The sequence below is a fragment of the Mchenga conophoros genome, linkage group LG12, assembly GCF_057382185.1.
Source record: "Mchenga conophoros isolate Kocher_MC1m ecotype Shallow Benthic linkage group LG12, M_conophoros_male_GT1.1, whole genome shotgun sequence".
Lineage (NCBI taxonomy): Eukaryota > Metazoa > Chordata > Actinopteri > Cichliformes > Cichlidae > Mchenga > Mchenga conophoros.
In genome coordinates this window covers 7,003,307-7,028,599 of record NC_140537.1, presented here as the reverse complement: position 1 = coordinate 7,028,599, position 25,293 = coordinate 7,003,307, and the positions used below count along the sequence as shown (strand labels likewise).

The following is a 25,293-nucleotide window of genomic DNA, read 5'->3' as shown; positions in this document are numbered from 1 at the left end:
CACCAAGACATGTAAATGTATTTAGTAACCCTCTGGGGTCCAGAGTATAATTGGCCGTTTTTGACTACTTTAGATTTTACCTCTATATTTCACCTTTAAAAAAATCTTCTTCTTTTTTTTTTTGGCACAACCTCAAATATCTGAAATTTGAGTTAATTTTTCATTTATACTATATTTGCACAATAGATCTAAATTCAGACAAAAAAAATTCAAAATCCGAGTAGAAAATACTTGTCATTTTTACTGTAAAAGCCACAAACATGTTTAAGGAATTGTTTTCATAACTTGAAATGCGAATAGAAGTTGTACATTTGTAAAAATTATGCACAAGTTTTGCAAACAACTTTATGTTCAGTATAATATATGCAGGTTTTCTTCCTGAATACTATCGTTGTTTATATTTACTGCGGGAAGAAACGGTTTTTATAAGGAAAAACACTAGAAAGCACTCAGTCCCCCTCCCAACTCCCCCAGCCTTTCCTATTGGTGAAAAAATATACCATGTGGACCAATCAAAAAATGATAGGGCAACATAGCATTTAGTTGTTTACGAAGGCGGGCAGGTGTATACATATAGTTTGAGTCTGACGGCTCTTTGTTTGCTTCTCATCTGTAAACTCTGCATACTCTCTCATGTGATTCAGTTTGTTTTGAAAAGTCTCAACAGGATCTTGAGCTTTATTGTGAAAGGTTTACGTGGAAAACAAACAAGCGTACAGCGGAACCACGCGGTGGTTTTACCGTCATTGTTGCTAACGAAAACACGTAAAAACAGGCACTTGCCCGCCCATAGTGTGGTTATATTAAATATAAGAGAAAGAGAGAACTTTAAGAAATTAATATAGCCACTAAGGTGACCGTCAAAACGATGAAAAATACTGCTGTAAACAGTTTATTTTACGACATCACGAAACAAACGATAGCGTAATAGGAAACGATAGACATTTTTATATTGTCATTTGATATATATCGTTATATCGAACAGCCCTAACATACACTCTTATATTTGTACATATATTTATTCTTATAATTCTCAGATTTACCCATTCGTATATTTTGCTTGTTCTTATGTTATTGTATTTTGCACACCTCTGTTGCACACACATAAGAATTTCGCTCACATGTGCTGTACCAGTGTACCTGCACATGTTATGTGATACGGGAAATCTCCAATTTTTTTTTATTTTGTTTTTTTTGAGATTAAATAATATACCATTGTAAAGACGACACAAGAGTTCCAGAGGCTCTTCTGGGAGCCAGAGTCGACCAGAAAACGTTTCCCCGAGCTTGAGTCCTCTATGAAGAGCAGCCTTTCCTTATCGGCAGCGGTCACAGCCGCTACAGAGCGCTGGCAGGCTTGTTTCCCTGGGCCTTAAAACTGCAAAGGCGGCACGGTGCTGTCACGCTGATGGTAAAAACACAGGCCTTTAACACAGTGCCGCTGTGCCACTTTATTTTTTAACAAAACACTACGCTTTATGTATAAAGAACTGCCTATTCTACTACTTATTGAAGAAAAAGAATCCACAAAAGATTATTTTTACTTTCTTTTATTTGTTCCAGATAAATTATAAATTATTTTTTAAAAAGCAATGAAATGCATCAGATGTCTCCCATGCTTTCTTTTCTGCTGTAATTTTTTTTTTTTTGAACATAAATTGGTCTATTGAAAATAAAATGTAGTAAGAACCACTACATTTTTTCAATAGGCCAATTTATGTTTAAGAAAACCCCAACAATCAAATGATCTCATCTGAGCAAGCACTGGGCGACGGTGGGAAGGAAAAACTCCTTTGTCTTAAAAAGAAGAAACCTTCGACAGAACCAGGCTCAGATGGTGCGGCTTCTGTCAAGACCGGTTGGGGGTTAGGTAGTTAAAAAACTACTCTAACGGTACAGCACTACAGCTTTTTGGTGGAAATGGGTGGAAGGATGGGTGTTACACCTCGTTTCATTGGAGGTCTTACAGGTGGTCGGGGTGTAGATTCAGCTTTTTTACAAATAGGTGGCAGAGGGACAGGACTAGGTCGTGGAATTATAACTAGTTGGGTGGGAATAGGTTGTCTGTGAAGGTTCTCAGTCATGGGAATAGGTTGCTTTCCACTTCTGGATATAGGTGGAACACACATCCTACGAAAAGGTGGTAGGTTGTCGGTCGAGAAAGTTTCCTTTTTCGTTGGTTGTGTGACTTGAGGAGCGGGTGTCAACTTTGTCTTTTTCGGTCTAATGGGTGGCAGTGGAGTCCGCTGTAACTGTTGTTCGTCAGATGCATCTTCCCTGCCTACGTAAATGTATTTATGTTCCTCAAAAAGGGCAATGTCTTTTTCAACTTGACTCATTGCCTCTTCGAGAAACATTTTGTAATTGTATTTTTTGTGCTGTGAAGGGGAGATAGTAAAAGGGAGGGATTGATATTCAAAGTTTAGCTCATTAAACCTCCTCTTTAGGCCCTGGAGAATGTTTTGTTTCTCCTGTTCGGCCAGTGGTTTAACTGTTTCCTGTTGTTTTGTTAACCAGGCATCATTGTCCTGCTTAGCCTTTTCTTTCTCTGCCTTTCTTCTACGCAGGTAGCCTGGAACGATTCTGTAATCGTTTTTCTGTAAATAAAAGGGGACAAGTCCAGATTTCTCAAGGAGCTGCTTGTCCCCTTTGCGTGTATCCACACAAGCAGGTTGAGCCATGACTTTCTTCATGCCTGTGTGTTCTGGTTTTTTCCTGAATGTGTGTTCAGGTTTTTCGCCTTCTGGCCTCTGTGGGCACATTTCGCGATGAGATGGGGCCTTAACTGTTCTTGGCACCATGGTCCTGTGTTCATTTTTATATTTATTTTCTAATACAATTGCTTCCCTGTATTTAGAAATATACATTTTAGGTTTGGGTGGAGGAAGAGTACTCTACTTTGGGAGAAGGTTATAAGCGCTTTCATCTGAAAACACAATTCAATCGCTAGCTTAAATTCACCTGCAAGGGAATTCTACAACTGTGTGTCGAGGCACCCCTATTTATAGATTTTTATGGCCTGGCATGTGACATCATGGTGGCCTGGCTTGTGACATCATGGTGGCCTGGCATGTGACATCATGGTAGCCTGTCTTTGTTCTGTCATTTAAGCCCCACCCCCCTGGTTACTGTTGCTATTGTAACTATTATATTATGAATGCTGGTAGCTAGCATTCCACACACACACATACACTTTTTGCCAAGGTTCCAGCTGCAGTCACCAAGACATGTAAATGTATTTAGTAACCCTCTGGGGTCCAGAGTATAATTGGCCGTTTTTGACTACTTTAGATTTTACCTCTATATTTCACCTTTAAAAAAATCTTCTTCTTTTTTTTTTTGGCACAACCTCAAATATCTGAAATTTGAGTTAATTTTTCATTTATACTATATTTGCACAATAGATCTAAATTCAGACAAAAAAAATTCAAAATCCGAGTAGAAAATACTTGTCATTTTTACTGTAAAAGCCACAAACATGTTTAAGGAATTGTTTTCATAACTTGAAATGCGAATAGAAGTTGTACATTTGTAAAAATTATGCACAAGTTTTGCAAACAACTTTATGTTCAGTATAATATATGCAGGTTTTCTTCCTGAATACTATCGTTGTTTATATTTACTGCGGGAAGAAACGGTTTTTATAAGGAAAAACACTAGAAAGCACTCAGTCCCCCTCCCAACTCCCCCAGCCTTTCCTATTGGTGAAAAAATATACCATGTGGACCAATCAAAAAATGATAGGGCAACATAGCATTTAGTTGTTTACGAAGGCGGGCAGGTGTATACATATAGTTTGAGTCTGACGGCTCTTTGTTTGCTTCTCATCTGTAAACTCTGCATACTCTCTCATGTGATTCAGTTTGTTTTGAAAAGTCTCAACAGGATCTTGAGCTTTATTGTGAAAGGTTTACGTGGAAAACAAACAAGCGTACAGCGGAACCACGCGGTGGTTTTACCGTCATTGTTGCTAACGAAAACACGTAAAAACAGGCACTTGCCCGCCCATAGTGTGGTTATATTAAATATAAGAGAAAGAGAGAACTTTAAGAAATTAATATAGCCACTAAGGTGACCGTCAAAACGATGAAAAATACTGCTGTAAACAGTTTATTTTACGACATCACGAAACAAACGATAGCGTAATAGGAAACGATAGACATTTTTATATTGTCATTTGATATATATCGTTATATCGAACAGCCCTAACATACACTCTTATATTTGTACATATATTTATTCTTATAATTCTCAGATTTACCCATTCGTATATTTTGCTTGTTCTTATGTTATTGTATTTTGCACACCTCTGTTGCACACACATAAGAATTTCGCTCACATGTGCTGTACCAGTGTACCTGCACATGTTATGTGATACGGGAAATCTCCAATTTTTTTTTATTTTGTTTTTTTTGAGATTAAATAATATACCATTGTAAAGACGACACAAGAGTTCCAGAGGCTCTTCTGGGAGCCAGAGTCGACCAGAAAACGTTTCCCCGAGCTTGAGTCCTCTATGAAGAGCAGCCTTTCCTTATCGGCAGCGGTCACAGCCGCTACAGAGCGCTGGCAGGCTTGTTTCCCTGGGCCTTAAAACTGCAAAGGCGGCACGGTGCTGTCACGCTGATGGTAAAAACACAGGCCTTTAACACAGTGCCGCTGTGCCACTTTATTTTTTAACAAAACACTACGCTTTATGTATAAAGAACTGCCTATTCTACTACTTATTGAAGAAAAAGAATCCACAAAAGATTATTTTTACTTTCTTTTATTTGTTCCAGATAAATTATAAATTATTTTTTAAAAAGCAATGAAATGCATCAGATGTCTCCCATGCTTTCTTTTCTGCTGTAATTTTTTTTTTTTTGAACATAAATTGGTCTATTGAAAATAAAATGTAGTAAGAACCACTACATTTTTTCAATAGGCCAATTTATGTTTAAGAAAACCCCAACAATCAAATGATCTCATCTGAGCAAGCACTGGGCGACGGTGGGAAGGAAAAACTCCTTTGTCTTAAAAAGAAGAAACCTTCGACAGAACCAGGCTCAGATGGTGCGGCTTCTGTCAAGACCGGTTGGGGGTTAGGTAGTTAAAAAACTACTCTAACGGTACAGCACTACAGCTTTTTGGTGGAAATGGGTGGAAGGATGGGTGTTACACCTCGTTTCATTGGAGGTCTTACAGGTGGTCGGGGTGTAGATTCAGCTTTTTTACAAATAGGTGGCAGAGGGACAGGACTAGGTCGTGGAATTATAACTAGTTGGGTGGGAATAGGTTGTCTGTGAAGGTTCTCAGTCATGGGAATAGGTTGCTTTCCACTTCTGGATATAGGTGGAACACACATCCTACGAAAAGGTGGTAGGTTGTCGGTCGAGAAAGTTTCCTTTTTCGTTGGTTGTGTGACTTGAGGAGCGGGTGTCAACTTTGTCTTTTTCGGTCTAATGGGTGGCAGTGGAGTCCGCTGTAACTGTTGTTCGTCAGATGCATCTTCCCTGCCTACGTAAATGTATTTATGTTCCTCAAAAAGGGCAATGTCTTTTTCAACTTGACTCATTGCCTCTTCGAGAAACATTTTGTAATTGTATTTTTTGTGCTGTGAAGGGGAGATAGTAAAAGGGAGGGATTGATATTCAAAGTTTAGCTCATTAAACCTCCTCTTTAGGCCCTGGAGAATGTTTTGTTTCTCCTGTTCGGCCAGTGGTTTAACTGTTTCCTGTTGTTTTGTTAACCAGGCATCATTGTCCTGCTTAGCCTTTTCTTTCTCTGCCTTTCTTCTACGCAGGTAGCCTGGAACGATTCTGTAATCGTTTTTCTGTAAATAAAAGGGGACAAGTCCAGATTTCTCAAGGAGCTGCTTGTCCCCTTTGCGTGTATCCACACAAGCAGGTTGAGCCATGACTTTCTTCATGCCTGTGTGTTCTGGTTTTTTCCTGAATGTGTGTTCAGGTTTTTCGCCTTCTGGCCTCTGTGGGCACATTTCGCGATGAGATGGGGCCTTAACTGTTCTTGGCACCATGGTCCTGTGTTCATTTTTATATTTATTTTCTAATACAATTGCTTCCCTGTATTTAGAAATATACATTTTAGGTTTGGGTGGAGGAAGAGTACTCTACTTTGGGAGAAGGTTATAAGCGCTTTCATCTGAAAACACAATTCAATCGCTAGCTTAAATTCACCTGCAAGGGAATTCTACAACTGTGTGTCGAGGCACCCCTATTTATAGATTTTTATGGCCTGGCATGTGACATCATGGTGGCCTGGCTTGTGACATCATGGTGGCCTGGCATGTGACATCATGGTAGCCTGTCTTTGTTCTGTCATTTAAGCCCCACCCCCCTGGTTACTGTTGCTATTGTAACTATTATATTATGAATGCTGGTAGCTAGCATTCCACACACACACATACACTTTTTGCCAAGGTTCCAGCTGCAGTCACCAAGACATGTAAATGTATTTAGTAACCCTCTGGGGTCCAGAGTATAATTGGCCGTTTTTGACTACTTTAGATTTTACCTCTATATTTCACCTTTAAAAAAATCTTCTTCTTTTTTTTTTTGGCACAACCTCAAATATCTGAAATTTGAGTTAATTTTTCATTTATACTATATTTGCACAATAGATCTAAATTCAGACAAAAAAAATTCAAAATCCGAGTAGAAAATACTTGTCATTTTTACTGTAAAAGCCACAAACATGTTTAAGGAATTGTTTTCATAACTTGAAATGCGAATAGAAGTTGTACATTTGTAAAAATTATGCACAAGTTTTGCAAACAACTTTATGTTCAGTATAATATATGCAGGTTTTCTTCCTGAATACTATCGTTGTTTATATTTACTGCGGGAAGAAACGGTTTTTATAAGGAAAAACACTAGAAAGCACTCAGTCCCCCTCCCAACTCCCCCAGCCTTTCCTATTGGTGAAAAAATATACCATGTGGACCAATCAAAAAATGATAGGGCAACATAGCATTTAGTTGTTTACGAAGGCGGGCAGGTGTATACATATAGTTTGAGTCTGACGGCTCTTTGCTTGCTTCTCATCTGTAAACTCTGCATACTCTCTCATGTGATTCAGTTTGTTTTGAAAAGTCTCAACAGGATCTTGAGCTTTATTGTGAAAGGTTTACGTGGAAAACAAACAAGCGTACAGCGGAACCACGCGATGGTTTTACCGTCATTGTTGCTAACGAAAACACGTAAAAACAGGCACTTGCCCGCCCATAGTGTGGTTATATTAAATATAAGAGAAAGAGAGAACTTTAAGAAATTAATATAGCCACTAAGGTGACCGTCAAAACGATGAAAAATACTGCTGTAAACAGTTTATTTTACGACATCACGAAACAAACGATAGCGTAATAGGAAACGATAGACATTTTTATATTGTCATTTGATATATATCGTTATATCGAACAGCCCTAACATACACTCTTATATTTGTACATATATTTATTCTTATAATTCTCAGATTTACCCATTCGTATATTTTGCTTGTTCTTATGTTATTGTATTTTGCACACCTCTGTTGCACACACATAAGAATTTCGCTCACATGTGCTGTACCAGTGTACCTGCACATGTTATGTGATACGGGAAATCTCCAATTTTTTTTTATTTTGTTTTTTTTGAGATTAAATAATATACCATTGTAAAGACGACACAAGAGTTCCAGAGGCTCTTCTGGGAGCCAGAGTCGACCAGAAAACGTTTCCCCGAGCTTGAGTCCTCTATGAAGAGCAGCCTTTCCTTATCGGCAGCGGTCACAGCCGCTACAGAGCGCTGGCAGGCTTGTTTCCCTGGGCCTTAAAACTGCAAAGGCGGCACGGTGCTGTCACGCTGATGGTAAAAACACAGGCCTTTAACACAGTGCCGCTGTGCCACTTTATTTTTTAACAAAACACTACGCTTTATGTATAAAGAACTGCCTATTCTACTACTTATTGAAGAAAAAGAATCCACAAAAGATTATTTTTACTTTCTTTTATTTGTTCCAGATAAATTATAAATTATTTTTTAAAAAGCAATGAAATGCATCAGATGTCTCCCATGCTTTCTTTTCTGCTGTAATTTTTTTTTTTTTGAACATAAATTGGTCTATTGAAAATAAAATGTAGTAAGAACCACTACATTTTTTCAATAGGCCAATTTATGTTTAAGAAAACCCCAACAATCAAATGATCTCATCTGAGCAAGCACTGGGCGACGGTGGGAAGGAAAAACTCCTTTGTCTTAAAAAGAAGAAACCTTCGACAGAACCAGGCTCAGATGGTGCGGCTTCTGTCAAGACCGGTTGGGGGTTAGGTAGTTAAAAAACTACTCTAACGGTACAGCACTACAGCTTTTTGGTGGAAATGGGTGGAAGGATGGGTGTTACACCTCGTTTCATTGGAGGTCTTACAGGTGGTCGGGGTGTAGATTCAGCTTTTTTACAAATAGGTGGCAGAGGGACAGGACTAGGTCGTGGAATTATAACTAGTTGGGTGGGAATAGGTTGTCTGTGAAGGTTCTCAGTCATGGGAATAGGTTGCTTTCCACTTCTGGATATAGGTGGAACACACATCCTACGAAAAGGTGGTAGGTTGTCGGTCGAGAAAGTTTCCTTTTTCGTTGGTTGTGTGACTTGAGGAGCGGGTGTCAACTTTGTCTTTTTCGGTCTAATGGGTGGCAGTGGAGTCCGCTGTAACTGTTGTTCGTCAGATGCATCTTCCCTGCCTACGTAAATGTATTTATGTTCCTCAAAAAGGGCAATGTCTTTTTCAACTTGACTCATTGCCTCTTCGAGAAACATTTTGTAATTGTATTTTTTGTGCTGTGAAGGGGAGATAGTAAAAGGGAGGGATTGATATTCAAAGTTTAGCTCATTAAACCTCCTCTTTAGGCCCTGGAGAATGTTTTGTTTCTCCTGTTCGGCCAGTGGTTTAACTGTTTCCTGTTGTTTTGTTAACCAGGCATCATTGTCCTGCTTAGCCTTTTCTTTCTCTGCCTTTCTTCTACGCAGGTAGCCTGGAACGATTCTGTAATCGTTTTTCTGTAAATAAAAGGGGACAAGTCCAGATTTCTCAAGGAGCTGCTTGTCCCCTTTGCGTGTATCCACACAAGCAGGTTGAGCCATGACTTTCTTCATGCCTGTGTGTTCTGGTTTTTTCCTGAATGTGTGTTCAGGTTTTTCGCCTTCTGGCCTCTGTGGGCACATTTCGCGATGAGATGGGGCCTTAACTGTTCTTGGCACCATGGTCCTGTGTTCATTTTTATATTTATTTTCTAATACAATTGCTTCCCTGTATTTAGAAATATACATTTTAGGTTTGGGTGGAGGAAGAGTACTCTACTTTGGGAGAAGGTTATAAGCGCTTTCATCTGAAAACACAATTCAATCGCTAGCTTAAATTCACCTGCAAGGGAATTCTACAACTGTGTGTCGAGGCACCCCTACACAGCAAATTCAAAAGTGTTAAATGTTTTGGTGTTAATAGTCTTCTTGCAAAAGTAGAGTTAATTTTACTCTAAGTAGAGTCACATTCTTTTAATGTAACTCTGAGGTGTAAAATGATAGTAGTTAAAATCGAGTGTTAAAAATGAGTGTTTCTCTGTCAAATCTGGAGGTGTTACAATGGAAACATTAACTCTTGACCTCTGAACTCCTACAGGGGCTATGACACCAACAGAGTAAATTCACAGACTCCGCCCCCAGCACGGCTCCAATCGAAGCTGAAGTGAAGCCGTTTCAGAACATTTTGCTCTACATATTTGAGTTGTTTGCCATGCTTGGTAAGTCATTTTTTCAAAGATTGTTTCAATTATTATTATTAGCTTTTACTTCTGTGGCTCTTTGGAGTTGAGACAAAGCTGTGTGAAAGGCATTAGCCATGTTGCTCGCTGATAGCATAATATTCTGTTTTAGCTAGCTGAAAGGTATTGTTTGCAGGCAAATACCACAGCCTTGAAAAAAAGCTTGCATGTGAATTTTCAGTCAAACTTTTGGTCAAATACACCTAAAACAATGTCTAGAATGTGAAATGTTGGTATAATGGTGCTGCTTGAAGCCTGAAAACGATCGCCCATAAAAAAAAAACGAGCAAACAGCAGTAGCTGACGTCCTGACTGGGTTCTACGTTAGCATAGATCCCTCCAGAGTTTTGTGCACACGGTTTAGGTAAAAATGAAAAAGGTTGAGGTTTTACATTTAGTTCAGTATTACCTGTTGCCTGTGTCCTTGTCTTTTGGGAAAATACTTTACACAAGTAATGGCTCAAAGAGGATTCCTTTTTTTTTACTGGGCTGCAATTGTTTACTGGATTATTTGTGCCGTTAATTAGTGTCAACTAATTTTTATTCGATCTCCACACAGGATATGCTTGTGAAGATGGAATATGGGGGAGAGCAGAAGTGTGTTGAAGTTCCACAAAGGGATGAATGAAGGACATGCATATTGTATTGAAGAAATAAGTGATGAGATGCTGTTATTTGCATTTACCATGTCAGACCTTTTGATAAACAAAATTCTAATGAAAGTGAGAACATGTACACTGTTACATCTTTCAGAAAATGTTTTGAAATTGTGGTGCACAGTTCAGAATAAATGTTTTTCAAAACCATTGCGTCTTTTTAGTAAATGTTTATTTCCAAAAGAAATGTCTAGAAGTTCAGAACAGTAAAATTCCCGCTTTTTAGAATGAATTAGAAGATAACTCTTACGTAGTTAAACTAAAATACTCTTTGAGAGTTAATATATAAACTCTTAACACCAAGTGTTAAATTATCAACTCCAGACAGATTTGGTGTTTAACACTAAATCAGAGTTAACGTACCAACTCTCCAAAAAGAGTTAAATTAACACTCTCTGGTGTGGACCCATATAGACACTTTAATAGTGTTGAAATCAAATCCGACAGTGTTAATTTGGACATGCTGGATTTGCTGTGTATTTATAGATTTTTATGGCCTGGCATGTGACATCATGGTGGCCTGGCTTGTGACATCATGGTGGCCTGGCATGTGACATCATGGTAGCCTGTCTTTGTTCTGTCATTTAAGCCCCACCCCCCTGGTTACTGTTGCTATTGTAACTATTATATTATGAATGCTGGTAGCTAGCATTCCACACACACACATACACTTTTTGCCAAGGTTCCAGCTGCAGTCACCAAGACATGTAAATGTATTTAGTAACCCTCTGGGGTCCAGAGTATAATTGGCCGTTTTTGACTACTTTAGATTTTACCTCTATATTTCACCTTTAAAAAAATCTTCTTCTTTTTTTTTTTGGCACAACCTCAAATATCTGAAATTTGAGTTAATTTTTCATTTATACTATATTTGCACAATAGATCTAAATTCAGACAAAAAAAATTCAAAATCCGAGTAGAAAATACTTGTCATTTTTACTGTAAAAGCCACAAACATGTTTAAGGAATTGTTTTCATAACTTGAAATGCGAATAGAAGTTGTACATTTGTAAAAATTATGCACAAGTTTTGCAAACAACTTTATGTTCAGTATAATATATGCAGGTTTTCTTCCTGAATACTATCGTTGTTTATATTTACTGCGGGAAGAAACGGTTTTTATAAGGAAAAACACTAGAAAGCACTCAGTCCCCCTCCCAACTCCCCCAGCCTTTCCTATTGGTGAAAAAATATACCATGTGGACCAATCAAAAAATGATAGGGCAACATAGCATTTAGTTGTTTACGAAGGCGGGCAGGTGTATACATATAGTTTGAGTCTGACGGCTCTTTGTTTGCTTCTCATCTGTAAACTCTGCATACTCTCTCATGTGATTCAGTTTGTTTTGAAAAGTCTCAACAGGATCTTGAGCTTTATTGTGAAAGGTTTACGTGGAAAACAAACAAGCGTACAGCGGAACCACGCGGTGGTTTTACCGTCATTGTTGCTAACGAAAACACGTAAAAACAGGCACTTGCCCGCCCATAGTGTGGTTATATTAAATATAAGAGAAAGAGAGAACTTTAAGAAATTAATATAGCCACTAAGGTGACCGTCAAAACGATGAAAAATACTGCTGTAAACAGTTTATTTTACGACATCACGAAACAAACGATAGCGTAATAGGAAACGATAGACATTTTTATATTGTCATTTGATATATATCGTTATATCGAACAGCCCTAACATACACTCTTATATTTGTACATATATTTATTCTTATAATTCTCAGATTTACCCATTCGTATATTTTGCTTGTTCTTATGTTATTGTATTTTGCACACCTCTGTTGCACACACATAAGAATTTCGCTCACATGTGCTGTACCAGTGTACCTGCACATGTTATGTGATACGGGAAATCTCCAATTTTTTTTTATTTTGTTTTTTTTGAGATTAAATAATATACCATTGTAAAGACGACACAAGAGTTCCAGAGGCTCTTCTGGGAGCCAGAGTCGACCAGAAAACGTTTCCCCGAGCTTGAGTCCTCTATGAAGAGCAGCCTTTCCTTATCGGCAGCGGTCACAGCCGCTACAGAGCGCTGGCAGGCTTGTTTCCCTGGGCCTTAAAACTGCAAAGGCGGCACGGTGCTGTCACGCTGATGGTAAAAACACAGGCCTTTAACACAGTGCCGCTGTGCCACTTTATTTTTTAACAAAACACTACGCTTTATGTATAAAGAACTGCCTATTCTACTACTTATTGAAGAAAAAGAATCCACAAAAGATTATTTTTACTTTCTTTTATTTGTTCCAGATAAATTATAAATTATTTTTTAAAAAGCAATGAAATGCATCAGATGTCTCCCATGCTTTCTTTTCTGCTGTAATTTTTTTTTTTTTGAACATAAATTGGTCTATTGAAAATAAAATGTAGTAAGAACCACTACATTTTTTCAATAGGCCAATTTATGTTTAAGAAAACCCCAACAATCAAATGATCTCATCTGAGCAAGCACTGGGCGACGGTGGGAAGGAAAAACTCCTTTGTCTTAAAAAGAAGAAACCTTCGACAGAACCAGGCTCAGATGGTGCGGCTTCTGTCAAGACCGGTTGGGGGTTAGGTAGTTAAAAAACTACTCTAACGGTACAGCACTACAGCTTTTTGGTGGAAATGGGTGGAAGGATGGGTGTTACACCTCGTTTCATTGGAGGTCTTACAGGTGGTCGGGGTGTAGATTCAGCTTTTTTACAAATAGGTGGCAGAGGGACAGGACTAGGTCGTGGAATTATAACTAGTTGGGTGGGAATAGGTTGTCTGTGAAGGTTCTCAGTCATGGGAATAGGTTGCTTTCCACTTCTGGATATAGGTGGAACACACATCCTACGAAAAGGTGGTAGGTTGTCGGTCGAGAAAGTTTCCTTTTTCGTTGGTTGTGTGACTTGAGGAGCGGGTGTCAACTTTGTCTTTTTCGGTCTAATGGGTGGCAGTGGAGTCCGCTGTAACTGTTGTTCGTCAGATGCATCTTCCCTGCCTACGTAAATGTATTTATGTTCCTCAAAAAGGGCAATGTCTTTTTCAACTTGACTCATTGCCTCTTCGAGAAACATTTTGTAATTGTATTTTTTGTGCTGTGAAGGGGAGATAGTAAAAGGGAGGGATTGATATTCAAAGTTTAGCTCATTAAACCTCCTCTTTAGGCCCTGGAGAATGTTTTGTTTCTCCTGTTCGGCCAGTGGTTTAACTGTTTCCTGTTGTTTTGTTAACCAGGCATCATTGTCCTGCTTAGCCTTTTCTTTCTCTGCCTTTCTTCTACGCAGGTAGCCTGGAACGATTCTGTAATCGTTTTTCTGTAAATAAAAGGGGACAAGTCCAGATTTCTCAAGGAGCTGCTTGTCCCCTTTGCGTGTATCCACACAAGCAGGTTGAGCCATGACTTTCTTCATGCCTGTGTGTTCTGGTTTTTTCCTGAATGTGTGTTCAGGTTTTTCGCCTTCTGGCCTCTGTGGGCACATTTCGCGATGAGATGGGGCCTTAACTGTTCTTGGCACCATGGTCCTGTGTTCATTTTTATATTTATTTTCTAATACAATTGCTTCCCTGTATTTAGAAATATACATTTTAGGTTTGGGTGGAGGAAGAGTACTCTACTTTGGGAGAAGGTTATAAGCGCTTTCATCTGAAAACACAATTCAATCGCTAGCTTAAATTCACCTGCAAGGGAATTCTACAACTGTGTGTCGAGGCACCCCTATTTATAGATTTTTATGGCCTGGCATGTGACATCATGGTGGCCTGGCTTGTGACATCATGGTGGCCTGGCATGTGACATCATGGTAGCCTGTCTTTGTTCTGTCATTTAAGCCCCACCCCCCTGGTTACTGTTGCTATTGTAACTATTATATTATGAATGCTGGTAGCTAGCATTCCACACACACACATACACTTTTTGCCAAGGTTCCAGCTGCAGTCACCAAGACATGTAAATGTATTTAGTAACCCTCTGGGGTCCAGAGTATAATTGGCCGTTTTTGACTACTTTAGATTTTACCTCTATATTTCACCTTTAAAAAAATCTTCTTCTTTTTTTTTTTGGCACAACCTCAAATATCTGAAATTTGAGTTAATTTTTCATTTATACTATATTTGCACAATAGATCTAAATTCAGACAAAAAAAATTCAAAATCCGAGTAGAAAATACTTGTCATTTTTACTGTAAAAGCCACAAACATGTTTAAGGAATTGTTTTCATAACTTGAAATGCGAATAGAAGTTGTACATTTGTAAAAATTATGCACAAGTTTTGCAAACAACTTTATGTTCAGTATAATATATGCAGGTTTTCTTCCTGAATACTATCGTTGTTTATATTTACTGCGGGAAGAAACGGTTTTTATAAGGAAAAACACTAGAAAGCACTCAGTCCCCCTCCCAACTCCCCCAGCCTTTCCTATTGGTGAAAAAATATACCATGTGGACCAATCAAAAAATGATAGGGCAACATAGCATTTAGTTGTTTACGAAGGCGGGCAGGTGTATACATATAGTTTGAGTCTGACGGCTCTTTGTTTGCTTCTCATCTGTAAACTCTGCATACTCTCTCATGTGATTCAGTTTGTTTTGAAAAGTCTCAACAGGATCTTGAGCTTTATTGTGAAAGGTTTACGTGGAAAACAAACAAGCGTACAGCGGAACCACGCGGTGGTTTTACCGTCATTGTTGCTAACGAAAACACGTAAAAACAGGCACTTGCCCGCCCATAGTGTGGTTATATTAAATATAAGAGAAAGAGAGAACTTTAAGAAATTAATATAGCCACTAAGGTGACCGTCAAAACGATGAAAAATACTGCTGTAAACAGTTTATTTTACGACATCACGAAACAAACGATAGCGTAATAGGAAACGATAGACATTTTTATATTGTCATTTGATATATATCGTTATATCGAACAGCCCTAACATACACTCTTATATTTGTACATATATTTATTCTTATAATTCTCAGATTTACCCATTCGTATATTTTGCTTGTTCTTATGTTATTGTATTTTGCACACCTCTGTTGCACACACATAAGAATTTCGCTCACATGTGCTGTACCAGTGTACCTGCACATGTTATGTGATACGGGAAATCTCCAATTTTTTTTTATTTTGTTTTTTTTGAGATTAAATAATATACCATTGTAAAGACGACACAAGAGTTCCAGAGGCTCTTCTGGGAGCCAGAGTCGACCAGAAAACGTTTCCCCGAGCTTGAGTCCTCTATGAAGAGCAGCCTTTCCTTATCGGCAGCGGTCACAGCCGCTACAGAGCGCTGGCAGGCTTGTTTCCCTGGGCCTTAAAACTGCAAAGGCGGCACGGTGCTGTCACGCTGATGGTAAAAACACAGGCCTTTAACACAGTGCCGCTGTGCCACTTTATTTTTTAACAAAACACTACGCTTTATGTATAAAGAACTGCCTATTCTACTACTTATTGAAGAAAAAGAATCCACAAAAGATTATTTTTACTTTCTTTTATTTGTTCCAGATAAATTATAAATTATTTTTTAAAAAGCAATGAAATGCATCAGATGTCTCCCATGCTTTCTTTTCTGCTGTAATTTTTTTTTTTTTGAACATAAATTGGTCTATTGAAAATAAAATGTAGTAAGAACCACTACATTTTTTCAATAGGCCAATTTATGTTTAAGAAAACCCCAACAATCAAATGATCTCATCTGAGCAAGCACTGGGCGACGGTGGGAAGGAAAAACTCCTTTGTCTTAAAAAGAAGAAACCTTCGACAGAACCAGGCTCAGATGGTGCGGCTTCTGTCAAGACCGGTTGGGGGTTAGGTAGTTAAAAAACTACTCTAACGGTACAGCACTACAGCTTTTTGGTGGAAATGGGTGGAAGGATGGGTGTTACACCTCGTTTCATTGGAGGTCTTACAGGTGGTCGGGGTGTAGATTCAGCTTTTTTACAAATAGGTGGCAGAGGGACAGGACTAGGTCGTGGAATTATAACTAGTTGGGTGGGAATAGGTTGTCTGTGAAGGTTCTCAGTCATGGGAATAGGTTGCTTTCCACTTCTGGATATAGGTGGAACACACATCCTACGAAAAGGTGGTAGGTTGTCGGTCGAGAAAGTTTCCTTTTTCGTTGGTTGTGTGACTTGAGGAGCGGGTGTCAACTTTGTCTTTTTCGGTCTAATGGGTGGCAGTGGAGTCCGCTGTAACTGTTGTTCGTCAGATGCATCTTCCCTGCCTACGTAAATGTATTTATGTTCCTCAAAAAGGGCAATGTCTTTTTCAACTTGACTCATTGCCTCTTCGAGAAACATTTTGTAATTGTATTTTTTGTGCTGTGAAGGGGAGATAGTAAAAGGGAGGGATTGATATTCAAAGTTTAGCTCATTAAACCTCCTCTTTAGGCCCTGGAGAATGTTTTGTTTCTCCTGTTCGGCCAGTGGTTTAACTGTTTCCTGTTGTTTTGTTAACCAGGCATCATTGTCCTGCTTAGCCTTTTCTTTCTCTGCCTTTCTTCTACGCAGGTAGCCTGGAACGATTCTGTAATCGTTTTTCTGTAAATAAAAGGGGACAAGTCCAGATTTCTCAAGGAGCTGCTTGTCCCCTTTGCGTGTATCCACACAAGCAGGTTGAGCCATGACTTTCTTCATGCCTGTGTGTTCTGGTTTTTTCCTGAATGTGTGTTCAGGTTTTTCGCCTTCTGGCCTCTGTGGGCACATTTCGCGATGAGATGGGGCCTTAACTGTTCTTGGCACCATGGTCCTGTGTTCATTTTTATATTTATTTTCTAATACAATTGCTTCCCTGTATTTAGAAATATACATTTTAGGTTTGGGTGGAGGAAGAGTACTCTACTTTGGGAGAAGGTTATAAGCGCTTTCATCTGAAAACACAATTCAATCGCTAGCTTAAATTCACCTGCAAGGGAATTCTACAACTGTGTGTCGAGGCACCCCTATTTATAGATTTTTATGGCCTGGCATGTGACATCATGGTGGCCTGGCTTGTGACATCATGGTGGCCTGGCATGTGACATCATGGTAGCCTGTCTTTGTTCTGTCATTTAAGCCCCACCCCCCTGGTTACTGTTGCTATTGTAACTATTATATTATGAATGCTGGTAGCTAGCATTCCACACACACACATACACTTTTTGCCAAGGTTCCAGCTGCAGTCACCAAGACATGTAAATGTATTTAGTAACCCTCTGGGGTCCAGAGTATAATTGGCCGTTTTTGACTACTTTAGATTTTACCTCTATATTTCACCTTTAAAAAAATCTTCTTCTTTTTTTTTTTGGCACAACCTCAAATATCTGAAATTTGAGTTAATTTTTCATTTATACTATATTTGCACAATAGATCTAAATTCAGACAAAAAAAATTCAAAATCCGAGTAGAAAATACTTGTCATTTTTACTGTAAAAGCCACAAACATGTTTAAGGAATTGTTTTCATAACTTGAAATGCGAATAGAAGTTGTACATTTGTAAAAATTATGCACAAGTTTTGCAAACAACTTTATGTTCAGTATAATATATGCAGGTTTTCTTCCTGAATACTATCGTTGTTTATATTTACTGCGGGAAGAAACGGTTTTTATAAGGAAAAACACTAGAAAGCACTCAGTCCCCCTCCCAACTCCCCCAGCCTTTCCTATTGGTGAAAAAATATACCATGTGGACCAATCAAAAAATGATAGGGCAACATAGCATTTAGTTGTTTACGAAGGCGGGCAGGTGTATACATATAGTTTGAGTCTGACGGCTCTTTGCTTGCTTCTCATCTGTAAACTCTGCATACTCTCTCATGTGATTCAGTTTGTTTTGAAAAGTCTCAACAGGATCTTGAGCTTTATTGTGAAAGGTTTACGTGGAAAACAAACAAGCGTACAGCGGAACCACGCGATGGTTTTACCGTCATTGTTGCTAACGAAAACACGTAAAAACAGGCACTTGCCCGCCCATAGTGTGGTTATATTAAATATAAGAGAAAGAGAGAACTTTAAGAAATTAATATAGCCACTAAGGTGACCGTCAAAACGATGAAAAATACTGCTGTAAACAGTTTATTTTACGACATCACGAAACAAACGATAGCGTAATAGGAAACGATAGACATTTTTATATTGTCATTTGATATATATCGTTATATCGAACAGCCCTAACATACACTCTTATATTTGTACATATATTTATTCTTATAATTCTCAGATTTACCCATTCGTATATTTTGCTTGTTCTTATGTTATTGTATTTTGCACACCTCTGTTGCACACACATAAGAATTTCGCTCACATGTGCTGTACCAGTGTACCTGCACATGTTATGTGATACGGGAAATCTCCAATTTTTTTTTATTTTGTTTTTTTTGAGATTAAATAATATACCATTGTAAAGACGACACAAGAGTTCCAGAGGCTCTTCTGGGAGCCAGAGTCGACCAGAAAACGTTTCCCCGAGCTTGAGTCCTCTATGAAGAGCAGCCTTTCCTTATCGGCAGCGGTCACAGCCGCTACAGAGCGCTGGCAGGCTTGTTTCCCTGGGCCTTAAAACTGCAAAGGCGGCACGGTGCTGTCACGCTGATGGTAAAAACACAGGCCTTTAACACAGTGCCGCTGTGCCACTTTATTTTTTAACAAAACACTACGCTTTATGTATAAAGAACTGCCTATTCTACTACTTATTGAAGAAAAAGAATCCACAAAAGATTATTTTTACTTTCTTTTATTTGTTCCAGATAAATTATAAATTATTTTTTAAAAAGCAATGAAATGCATCAGATGTCTCCCATGCTTTCTTTTCTGCTGTAATTTTTTTTTTTTTGAACATAAATTGGTCTATTGAAAATAAAATGTAGTAAGAACCACTACATTTTTTCAATAGGCCAATTTATGTTTAAGAAAACCCCAACAATCAAATGATCTCATCTGAGCAAGCACTGGGCGACGGTGGGAAGGAAAAACTCCTTTGTCTTAAAAAGAAGAAACCTTCGACAGAACCAGGCTCAGATGGTGCGGCTTCTGTCAAGACCGGTTGGGGGTTAGGTAGTTAAAAAACTACTCTAACGGTACAGCACTACAGCTTTTTGGTGGAAATGGGTGGAAGGATGGGTGTTACACCTCGTTTCATTGGAGGTCTTACAGGTGGTCGGGGTGTAGATTCAGCTTTTTTACAAATAGGTGGCAGAGGGACAGGACTAGGTCGTGGAATTATAACTAGTTGGGTGGGAATAGGTTGTCTGTGAAGGTTCTCAGTCATGGGAATAGGTTGCTTTCCACTTCTGGATATAGGTGGAACACACATCCTACGAAAAGGTGGTAGGTTGTCGGTCGAGAAAGTTTCCTTTTTCGTTGGTTGTGTGACTTGAGGAGCGGGTGTCAACTTTGTCTTTTTCGGTCTAATGGGTGGCAGTGGAGTCCGCTGTAACTGTTGTTCGTCAGATGCATCTTCCCTGCCTACGTAAATGTATTTATGTTCCTCAAAAAGGGCAATGTCTTTTTCAACTTGACTCATTGCCTCTTCGAGAAACATTTTGTAATTGTATTTTTTGTGCTGTGAAGGGGAGATAGTAAAAGGGAGGGATTGATATTCAAAGTTTAGCTCATTAAACCTCCTCTTTAGGCCCTGGAGAATGTTTTGTTTCTCCTGTTCGGCCAGTGGTTTAACTGTTTCCTGTTGTTTTGTTAACCAGGCATCATTGTCCTGCTTAGCCTTTTCTTTCTCTGCCTTTCTTCTACGCAGGTAGCCTGGAACGATTCTGTAATCGTTTTTCTGTAAATAAAAGGGGACAAGTCCAGATTTCTCAAGGAGCTGCTTGTCCCCTTTGCGTGTATCCACACAAGCAGGTTGAGCCATGACTTTCTTCATGCCTGTGTGTTCTGGTTTTTTCCTGAATGTGTGTTCAGGTTTTTCGCCTTCTGGCCTCTGTGGGCACATTTCGCGATGAGATGGGGCCTTAACTGTTCTTGGCACCATGGTCCTGTGTTCATTTTTATATTTATTTTCTAATACAATTGCTTCCCTGTATTTAGAAATATACATTTTAGGTTTGGGTGGAGGAAGAGTACTCTACTTTGGGAGAAGGTTATAAGCGCTTTCATCTGAAAACACAATTCAATCGCTAGCTTAAATTCACCTGCAAGGGAATTCTACAACTGTGTGTCGAGGCACCCCTATTTATAGATTTTTATGGCCTGGCATGTGACATCATGGTGGCCTGGCTTGTGACATCATGGTGGCCTGGCATGTGACATCATGGTAGCCTGTCTTTGTTCTGTCATTTAAGCCCCACCCCCCTGGTTACTGTTGCTATTGTAACTATTATATTATGAATGCTGGTAGCTAGCATTCCACACACACACATACACTTTTTGCCAAGGTTCCAGCTGCAGTCACCAAGACATGTAAATGTATTTAGTAACCCTCTGGGGTCCAGAGTATAATTGGCCGTTTTTGACTACTTTAGATTTTACCTCTATATTTCACCTTTAAAAAAATCTTCTTCTTTTTTTTTTTGGCACAACCTCAAATATCTGAAATTTGAGTTAATTTTTCATTTATACTATATTTGCACAATAGATCTAAATTCAGACAAAAAAAATTCAAAATCCGAGTAGAAAATACTTGTCATTTTTACTGTAAAAGCCACAAACATGTTTAAGGAATTGTTTTCATAACTTGAAATGCGAATAGAAGTTGTACATTTGTAAAAATTATGCACAAGTTTTGCAAACAACTTTATGTTCAGTATAATATATGCAGGTTTTCTTCCTGAATACTATCGTTGTTTATATTTACTGCGGGAAGAAACGGTTTTTATAAGGAAAAACACTAGAAAGCACTCAGTCCCCCTCCCAACTCCCCCAGCCTTTCCTATTGGTGAAAAAATATACCATGTGGACCAATCAAAAAATGATAGGGCAACATAGCATTTAGTTGTTTACGAAGGCGGGCAGGTGTATACATATAGTTTGAGTCTGACGGCTCTTTGCTTGCTTCTCATCTGTAAACTCTGCATACTCTCTCATGTGATTCAGTTTGTTTTGAAAAGTCTCAACAGGATCTTGAGCTTTATTGTGAAAGGTTTACGTGGAAAACAAACAAGCGTACAGCGGAACCACGCGATGGTTTTACCGTCATTGTTGCTAACGAAAACACGTAAAAACAGGCACTTGCCCGCCCATAGTGTGGTTATATTAAATATAAGAGAAAGAGAGAACTTTAAGAAATTAATATAGCCACTAAGGTGACCGTCAAAACGATGAAAAATACTGCTGTAAACAGTTTATTTTACGACATCACGAAACAAACGATAGCGTAATAGGAAACGATAGACATTTTTATATTGTCATTTGATATATATCGTTATATCGAACAGCCCTAACATACACTCTTATATTTGTACATATATTTATTCTTATAATTCTCAGATTTACCCATTCGTATATTTTGCTTGTTCTTATGTTATTGTATTTTGCACACCTCTGTTGCACACACATAAGAATTTCGCTCACATGTGCTGTACCAGTGTACCTGCACATGTTATGTGATACGGGAAATCTCCAATTTTTTTTTATTTTGTTTTTTTTGAGATTAAATAATATACCATTGTAAAGACGACACAAGAGTTCCAGAGGCTCTTCTGGGAGCCAGAGTCGACCAGAAAACGTTTCCCCGAGCTTGAGTCCTCTATGAAGAGCAGCCTTTCCTTATCGGCAGCGGTCACAGCCGCTACAGAGCGCTGGCAGGCTTGTTTCCCTGGGCCTTAAAACTGCAAAGGCGGCACGGTGCTGTCACGCTGATGGTAAAAACACAGGCCTTTAACACAGTGCCGCTGTGCCACTTTATTTTTTAACAAAACACTACGCTTTATGTATAAAGAACTGCCTATTCTACTACTTATTGAAGAAAAAGAATCCACAAAAGATTATTTTTACTTTCTTTTATTTGTTCCAGATAAATTATAAATTATTTTTTAAAAAGCAATGAAATGCATCAGATGTCTCCCATGCTTTCTTTTCTGCTGTAATTTTTTTTTTTTTGAACATAAATTGGTCTATTGAAAATAAAATGTAGTAAGAACCACTACATTTTTTCAATAGGCCAATTTATGTTTAAGAAAACCCCAACAATCAAATGATCTCATCTGAGCAAGCACTGGGCGACGGTGGGAAGGAAAAACTCCTTTGTCTTAAAAAGAAGAAACCTTCGACAGAACCAGGCTCAGATGGTGCGGCTTCTGTCAAGACCGGTTGGGGGTTAGGTAGTTAAAAAACTACTCTAACGGTACAGCACTACAGCTTTTTGGTGGAAATGGGTGGAAGGATGGGTGTTACACCTCGTTTCATTGGAGGTCTTACAGGTGGTCGGGGTGTAGATTCAGCTTTTTTACAAATAGGTGGCAGAGGGACAGGACTAGGTCGTGGAATTATAACTAGTTGGGTGGGAATAGGTTGTCTGTGAAGGTTCTCAGTCATGGGAATAGGTTGCTTTCCACTTCTGGATATAGGTGGAACACACATCCTACGAAAAGGTGGTAGGTTGTCGGTCGAGAAAGTTTCCTTTTTCGTTGGTTGTGTGACTTGAGGAGCGGGTGTCAACTTTGTCTTTTTCGGTCTAATGGGTGGCAGTGGAGTCCGCTGTAACTGTTGTTCGTCAGATGCATCTTCCCTGCCTACGTAAATGTATTTATGTTCCTCAAAAAGGGCAATGTCTTTTTCAACTTGACTCATTGCCTCTTCGAGAAACATTTTGTAATTGTATTTTTTGTGCTGTGAAGGGGAGATAGTAAAAGGGAGGGATTGATATTCAAAGTTTAGCTCATTAAACCTCCTCTTTAGGCCCTGGAGAATGTTTTGTTTCTCCTGTTCGGCCAGTGGTTTAACTGTTTCCTGTTGTTTTGTTAACCAGGCATCATTGTCCTGCTTAGCCTTTTCTTTCTCTGCCTTTCTTCTACGCAGGTAGCCTGGAACGATTCTGTAATCGTTTTTCTGTAAATAAAAGGGGACAAGTCCAGATTTCTCAAGGAGCTGCTTGTCCCCTTTGCGTGTATCCACACAAGCAGGTTGAGCCATGACTTTCTTCATGCCTGTGTGTTCTGGTTTTTTCCTGAATGTGTGTTCAGGTTTTTCGCCTTCTGGCCTCTGTGGGCACATTTCGCGATGAGATGGGGCCTTAACTGTTCTTGGCACCATGGTCCTGTGTTCATTTTTATATTTATTTTCTAATACAATTGCTTCCCTGTATTTAGAAATATACATTTTAGGTTTGGGTGGAGGAAGAGTACTCTACTTTGGGAGAAGGTTATAAGCGCTTTCATCTGAAAACACAATTCAATCGCTAGCTTAAATTCACCTGCAAGGGAATTCTACAACTGTGTGTCGAGGCACCCCTATTTATAGATTTTTATGGCCTGGCATGTGACATCATGGTGGCCTGGCTTGTGACATCATGGTGGCCTGGCATGTGACATCATGGTAGCCTGTCTTTGTTCTGTCATTTAAGCCCCACCCCCCTGGTTACTGTTGCTATTGTAACTATTATATTATGAATGCTGGTAGCTAGCATTCCACACACACACATACACTTTTTGCCAAGGTTCCAGCTGCAGTCACCAAGACATGTAAATGTATTTAGTAACCCTCTGGGGTCCAGAGTATAATTGGCCGTTTTTGACTACTTTAGATTTTACCTCTATATTTCACCTTTAAAAAAATCTTCTTCTTTTTTTTTTTGGCACAACCTCAAATATCTGAAATTTGAGTTAATTTTTCATTTATACTATATTTGCACAATAGATCTAAATTCAGACAAAAAAAATTCAAAATCCGAGTAGAAAATACTTGTCATTTTTACTGTAAAAGCCACAAACATGTTTAAGGAATTGTTTTCATAACTTGAAATGCGAATAGAAGTTGTACATTTGTAAAAATTATGCACAAGTTTTGCAAACAACTTTATGTTCAGTATAATATATGCAGGTTTTCTTCCTGAATACTATCGTTGTTTATATTTACTGCGGGAAGAAACGGTTTTTATAAGGAAAAACACTAGAAAGCACTCAGTCCCCCTCCCAACTCCCCCAGCCTTTCCTATTGGTGAAAAAATATACCATGTGGACCAATCAAAAAATGATAGGGCAACATAGCATTTAGTTGTTTACGAAGGCGGGCAGGTGTATACATATAGTTTGAGTCTGACGGCTCTTTGTTTGCTTCTCATCTGTAAACTCTGCATACTCTCTCATGTGATTCAGTTTGTTTTGAAAAGTCTCAACAGGATCTTGAGCTTTATTGTGAAAGGTTTACGTGGAAAACAAACAAGCGTACAGCGGAACCACGCGATGGTTTTACCGTCATTGTTGCTAACGAAAACACGTAAAAACAGGCACTTGCCCGCCCATAGTGTGGTTATATTAAATATAAGAGAAAGAGAGAACTTTAAGAAATTAATATAGCCACTAAGGTGACCGTCAAAACGATGAAAAATACTGCTGTAAACAGTTTATTTTACGACATCACGAAACAAACGATAGCGTAATAGGAAACGATAGACATTTTTATATTGTCATTTGATATATATCGTTATATCGAACAGCCCTAACATACACTCTTATATTTGTACATATATTTATTCTTATAATTCTCAGATTTACCCATTCGTATATTTTGCTTGTTCTTATGTTATTGTATTTTGCACACCTCTGTTGCACACACATAAGAATTTCGCTCACATGTGCTGTACCAGTGTACCTGCACATGTTATGTGATACGGGAAATCTCCAATTTTTTTTTATTTTGTTTTTTTTTTGAGATTAAATAATATACCATTGTAAAGACGACACAAGAGTTCCAGAGGCTCTTCTGGGAGCCAGAGTCGACCAGAAA

General features: G+C 38.7%; 7 protein-coding genes across 7 annotated transcripts; all 7 read right to left on the bottom strand.

The window, feature by feature from the left end:
* Positions 1 to 1,901: 1,901 nt before the first annotated feature.
* Positions 1,902 to 2,951, bottom strand: LOC146562045 (uncharacterized). The gene is made up of 2 exons (XM_085294669.1): positions 2,098 to 2,951; positions 1,902 to 2,064 (listed from the first exon to the last, which is right to left on the bottom strand). Exons 1-2 carry the CDS (start codon positions 2,865 to 2,867, stop codon positions 1,902 to 1,904), a joined length of 933 nt encoding a protein of 310 aa, XP_085150795.1. The 5' UTR covers positions 2,868 to 2,951.
* Positions 2,952 to 5,119: 2,168 nt separating this feature from the next.
* On the bottom strand, positions 5,120 to 6,169 carry LOC146562044 (uncharacterized). The gene is made up of 2 exons (XM_085294668.1): positions 5,316 to 6,169; positions 5,120 to 5,282 (listed from the first exon to the last, which is right to left on the bottom strand). The coding sequence occupies exons 1-2, from the start codon at positions 6,083 to 6,085 to the stop codon at positions 5,120 to 5,122; spliced, it is 933 nt and encodes a 310-aa protein (XP_085150794.1). The 5' UTR covers positions 6,086 to 6,169.
* A 2,168-nt stretch (positions 6,170 to 8,337) lies between these two features.
* Positions 8,338 to 10,357, bottom strand: LOC146562043 (uncharacterized). Its single transcript, XM_085293082.1, has 2 exons — positions 8,534 to 10,357; positions 8,338 to 8,500 (listed from the first exon to the last, which is right to left on the bottom strand). Exons 1-2 carry the CDS (start codon positions 9,301 to 9,303, stop codon positions 8,338 to 8,340), a joined length of 933 nt encoding a protein of 310 aa, XP_085149208.1. The 5' UTR covers positions 9,304 to 10,357.
* Positions 10,358 to 13,047: 2,690 nt separating this feature from the next.
* Positions 13,048 to 14,097, bottom strand: LOC146562042 (uncharacterized). Its single transcript, XM_085294679.1, has 2 exons — positions 13,244 to 14,097; positions 13,048 to 13,210 (listed from the first exon to the last, which is right to left on the bottom strand). The coding sequence occupies exons 1-2, from the start codon at positions 14,011 to 14,013 to the stop codon at positions 13,048 to 13,050; spliced, it is 933 nt and encodes a 310-aa protein (XP_085150805.1). The 5' UTR covers positions 14,014 to 14,097.
* Positions 14,098 to 16,265: 2,168 nt separating this feature from the next.
* On the bottom strand, positions 16,266 to 17,315 carry LOC146562041 (uncharacterized). The gene is made up of 2 exons (XM_085294672.1): positions 16,462 to 17,315; positions 16,266 to 16,428 (listed from the first exon to the last, which is right to left on the bottom strand). The coding sequence occupies exons 1-2, from the start codon at positions 17,229 to 17,231 to the stop codon at positions 16,266 to 16,268; spliced, it is 933 nt and encodes a 310-aa protein (XP_085150798.1). The 5' UTR covers positions 17,232 to 17,315.
* Positions 17,316 to 19,483: 2,168 nt separating this feature from the next.
* Positions 19,484 to 20,533, bottom strand: LOC146562040 (uncharacterized). Its single transcript, XM_085294673.1, has 2 exons — positions 19,680 to 20,533; positions 19,484 to 19,646 (listed from the first exon to the last, which is right to left on the bottom strand). The coding sequence occupies exons 1-2, from the start codon at positions 20,447 to 20,449 to the stop codon at positions 19,484 to 19,486; spliced, it is 933 nt and encodes a 310-aa protein (XP_085150799.1). The 5' UTR covers positions 20,450 to 20,533.
* Positions 20,534 to 22,701: 2,168 nt separating this feature from the next.
* On the bottom strand, positions 22,702 to 23,751 carry LOC146562039 (uncharacterized). Its single transcript, XM_085294677.1, has 2 exons — positions 22,898 to 23,751; positions 22,702 to 22,864 (listed from the first exon to the last, which is right to left on the bottom strand). The coding sequence occupies exons 1-2, from the start codon at positions 23,665 to 23,667 to the stop codon at positions 22,702 to 22,704; spliced, it is 933 nt and encodes a 310-aa protein (XP_085150803.1). The 5' UTR covers positions 23,668 to 23,751.
* Between the last annotated feature and the right edge of the window lie 1,542 nt (positions 23,752 to 25,293).

Bases quoted from the DNA above. Each gene is read 5' to 3' on its own strand.
- LOC146562039 (XM_085294677.1), bottom strand. From the start codon at position 23,667: ATGTATATTTCTAAATACAGGGAAGCAATTGTATTAGAAAATAAATAT. The intron at 22,865-22,897 runs GCAACCTATTCC...GAACCTTCACAG, and splicing joins CCTATATCCAGAAGTGGAAA to ACAACCTATTCCCACCCAAC.
- LOC146562040 (XM_085294673.1), bottom strand. From the start codon at position 20,449: ATGTATATTTCTAAATACAGGGAAGCAATTGTATTAGAAAATAAATAT. The intron at 19,647-19,679 runs GCAACCTATTCC...GAACCTTCACAG, and splicing joins CCTATATCCAGAAGTGGAAA to ACAACCTATTCCCACCCAAC.
- LOC146562042 (XM_085294679.1), bottom strand. From the start codon at position 14,013: ATGTATATTTCTAAATACAGGGAAGCAATTGTATTAGAAAATAAATAT. The intron at 13,211-13,243 runs GCAACCTATTCC...GAACCTTCACAG, and splicing joins CCTATATCCAGAAGTGGAAA to ACAACCTATTCCCACCCAAC.
- LOC146562045 (XM_085294669.1), bottom strand. From the start codon at position 2,867: ATGTATATTTCTAAATACAGGGAAGCAATTGTATTAGAAAATAAATAT. The intron at 2,065-2,097 runs GCAACCTATTCC...GAACCTTCACAG, and splicing joins CCTATATCCAGAAGTGGAAA to ACAACCTATTCCCACCCAAC.
- LOC146562043 (XM_085293082.1), bottom strand. From the start codon at position 9,303: ATGTATATTTCTAAATACAGGGAAGCAATTGTATTAGAAAATAAATAT. The intron at 8,501-8,533 runs GCAACCTATTCC...GAACCTTCACAG, and splicing joins CCTATATCCAGAAGTGGAAA to ACAACCTATTCCCACCCAAC.
- LOC146562044 (XM_085294668.1), bottom strand. From the start codon at position 6,085: ATGTATATTTCTAAATACAGGGAAGCAATTGTATTAGAAAATAAATAT. The intron at 5,283-5,315 runs GCAACCTATTCC...GAACCTTCACAG, and splicing joins CCTATATCCAGAAGTGGAAA to ACAACCTATTCCCACCCAAC.
- LOC146562041 (XM_085294672.1), bottom strand. From the start codon at position 17,231: ATGTATATTTCTAAATACAGGGAAGCAATTGTATTAGAAAATAAATAT. The intron at 16,429-16,461 runs GCAACCTATTCC...GAACCTTCACAG, and splicing joins CCTATATCCAGAAGTGGAAA to ACAACCTATTCCCACCCAAC.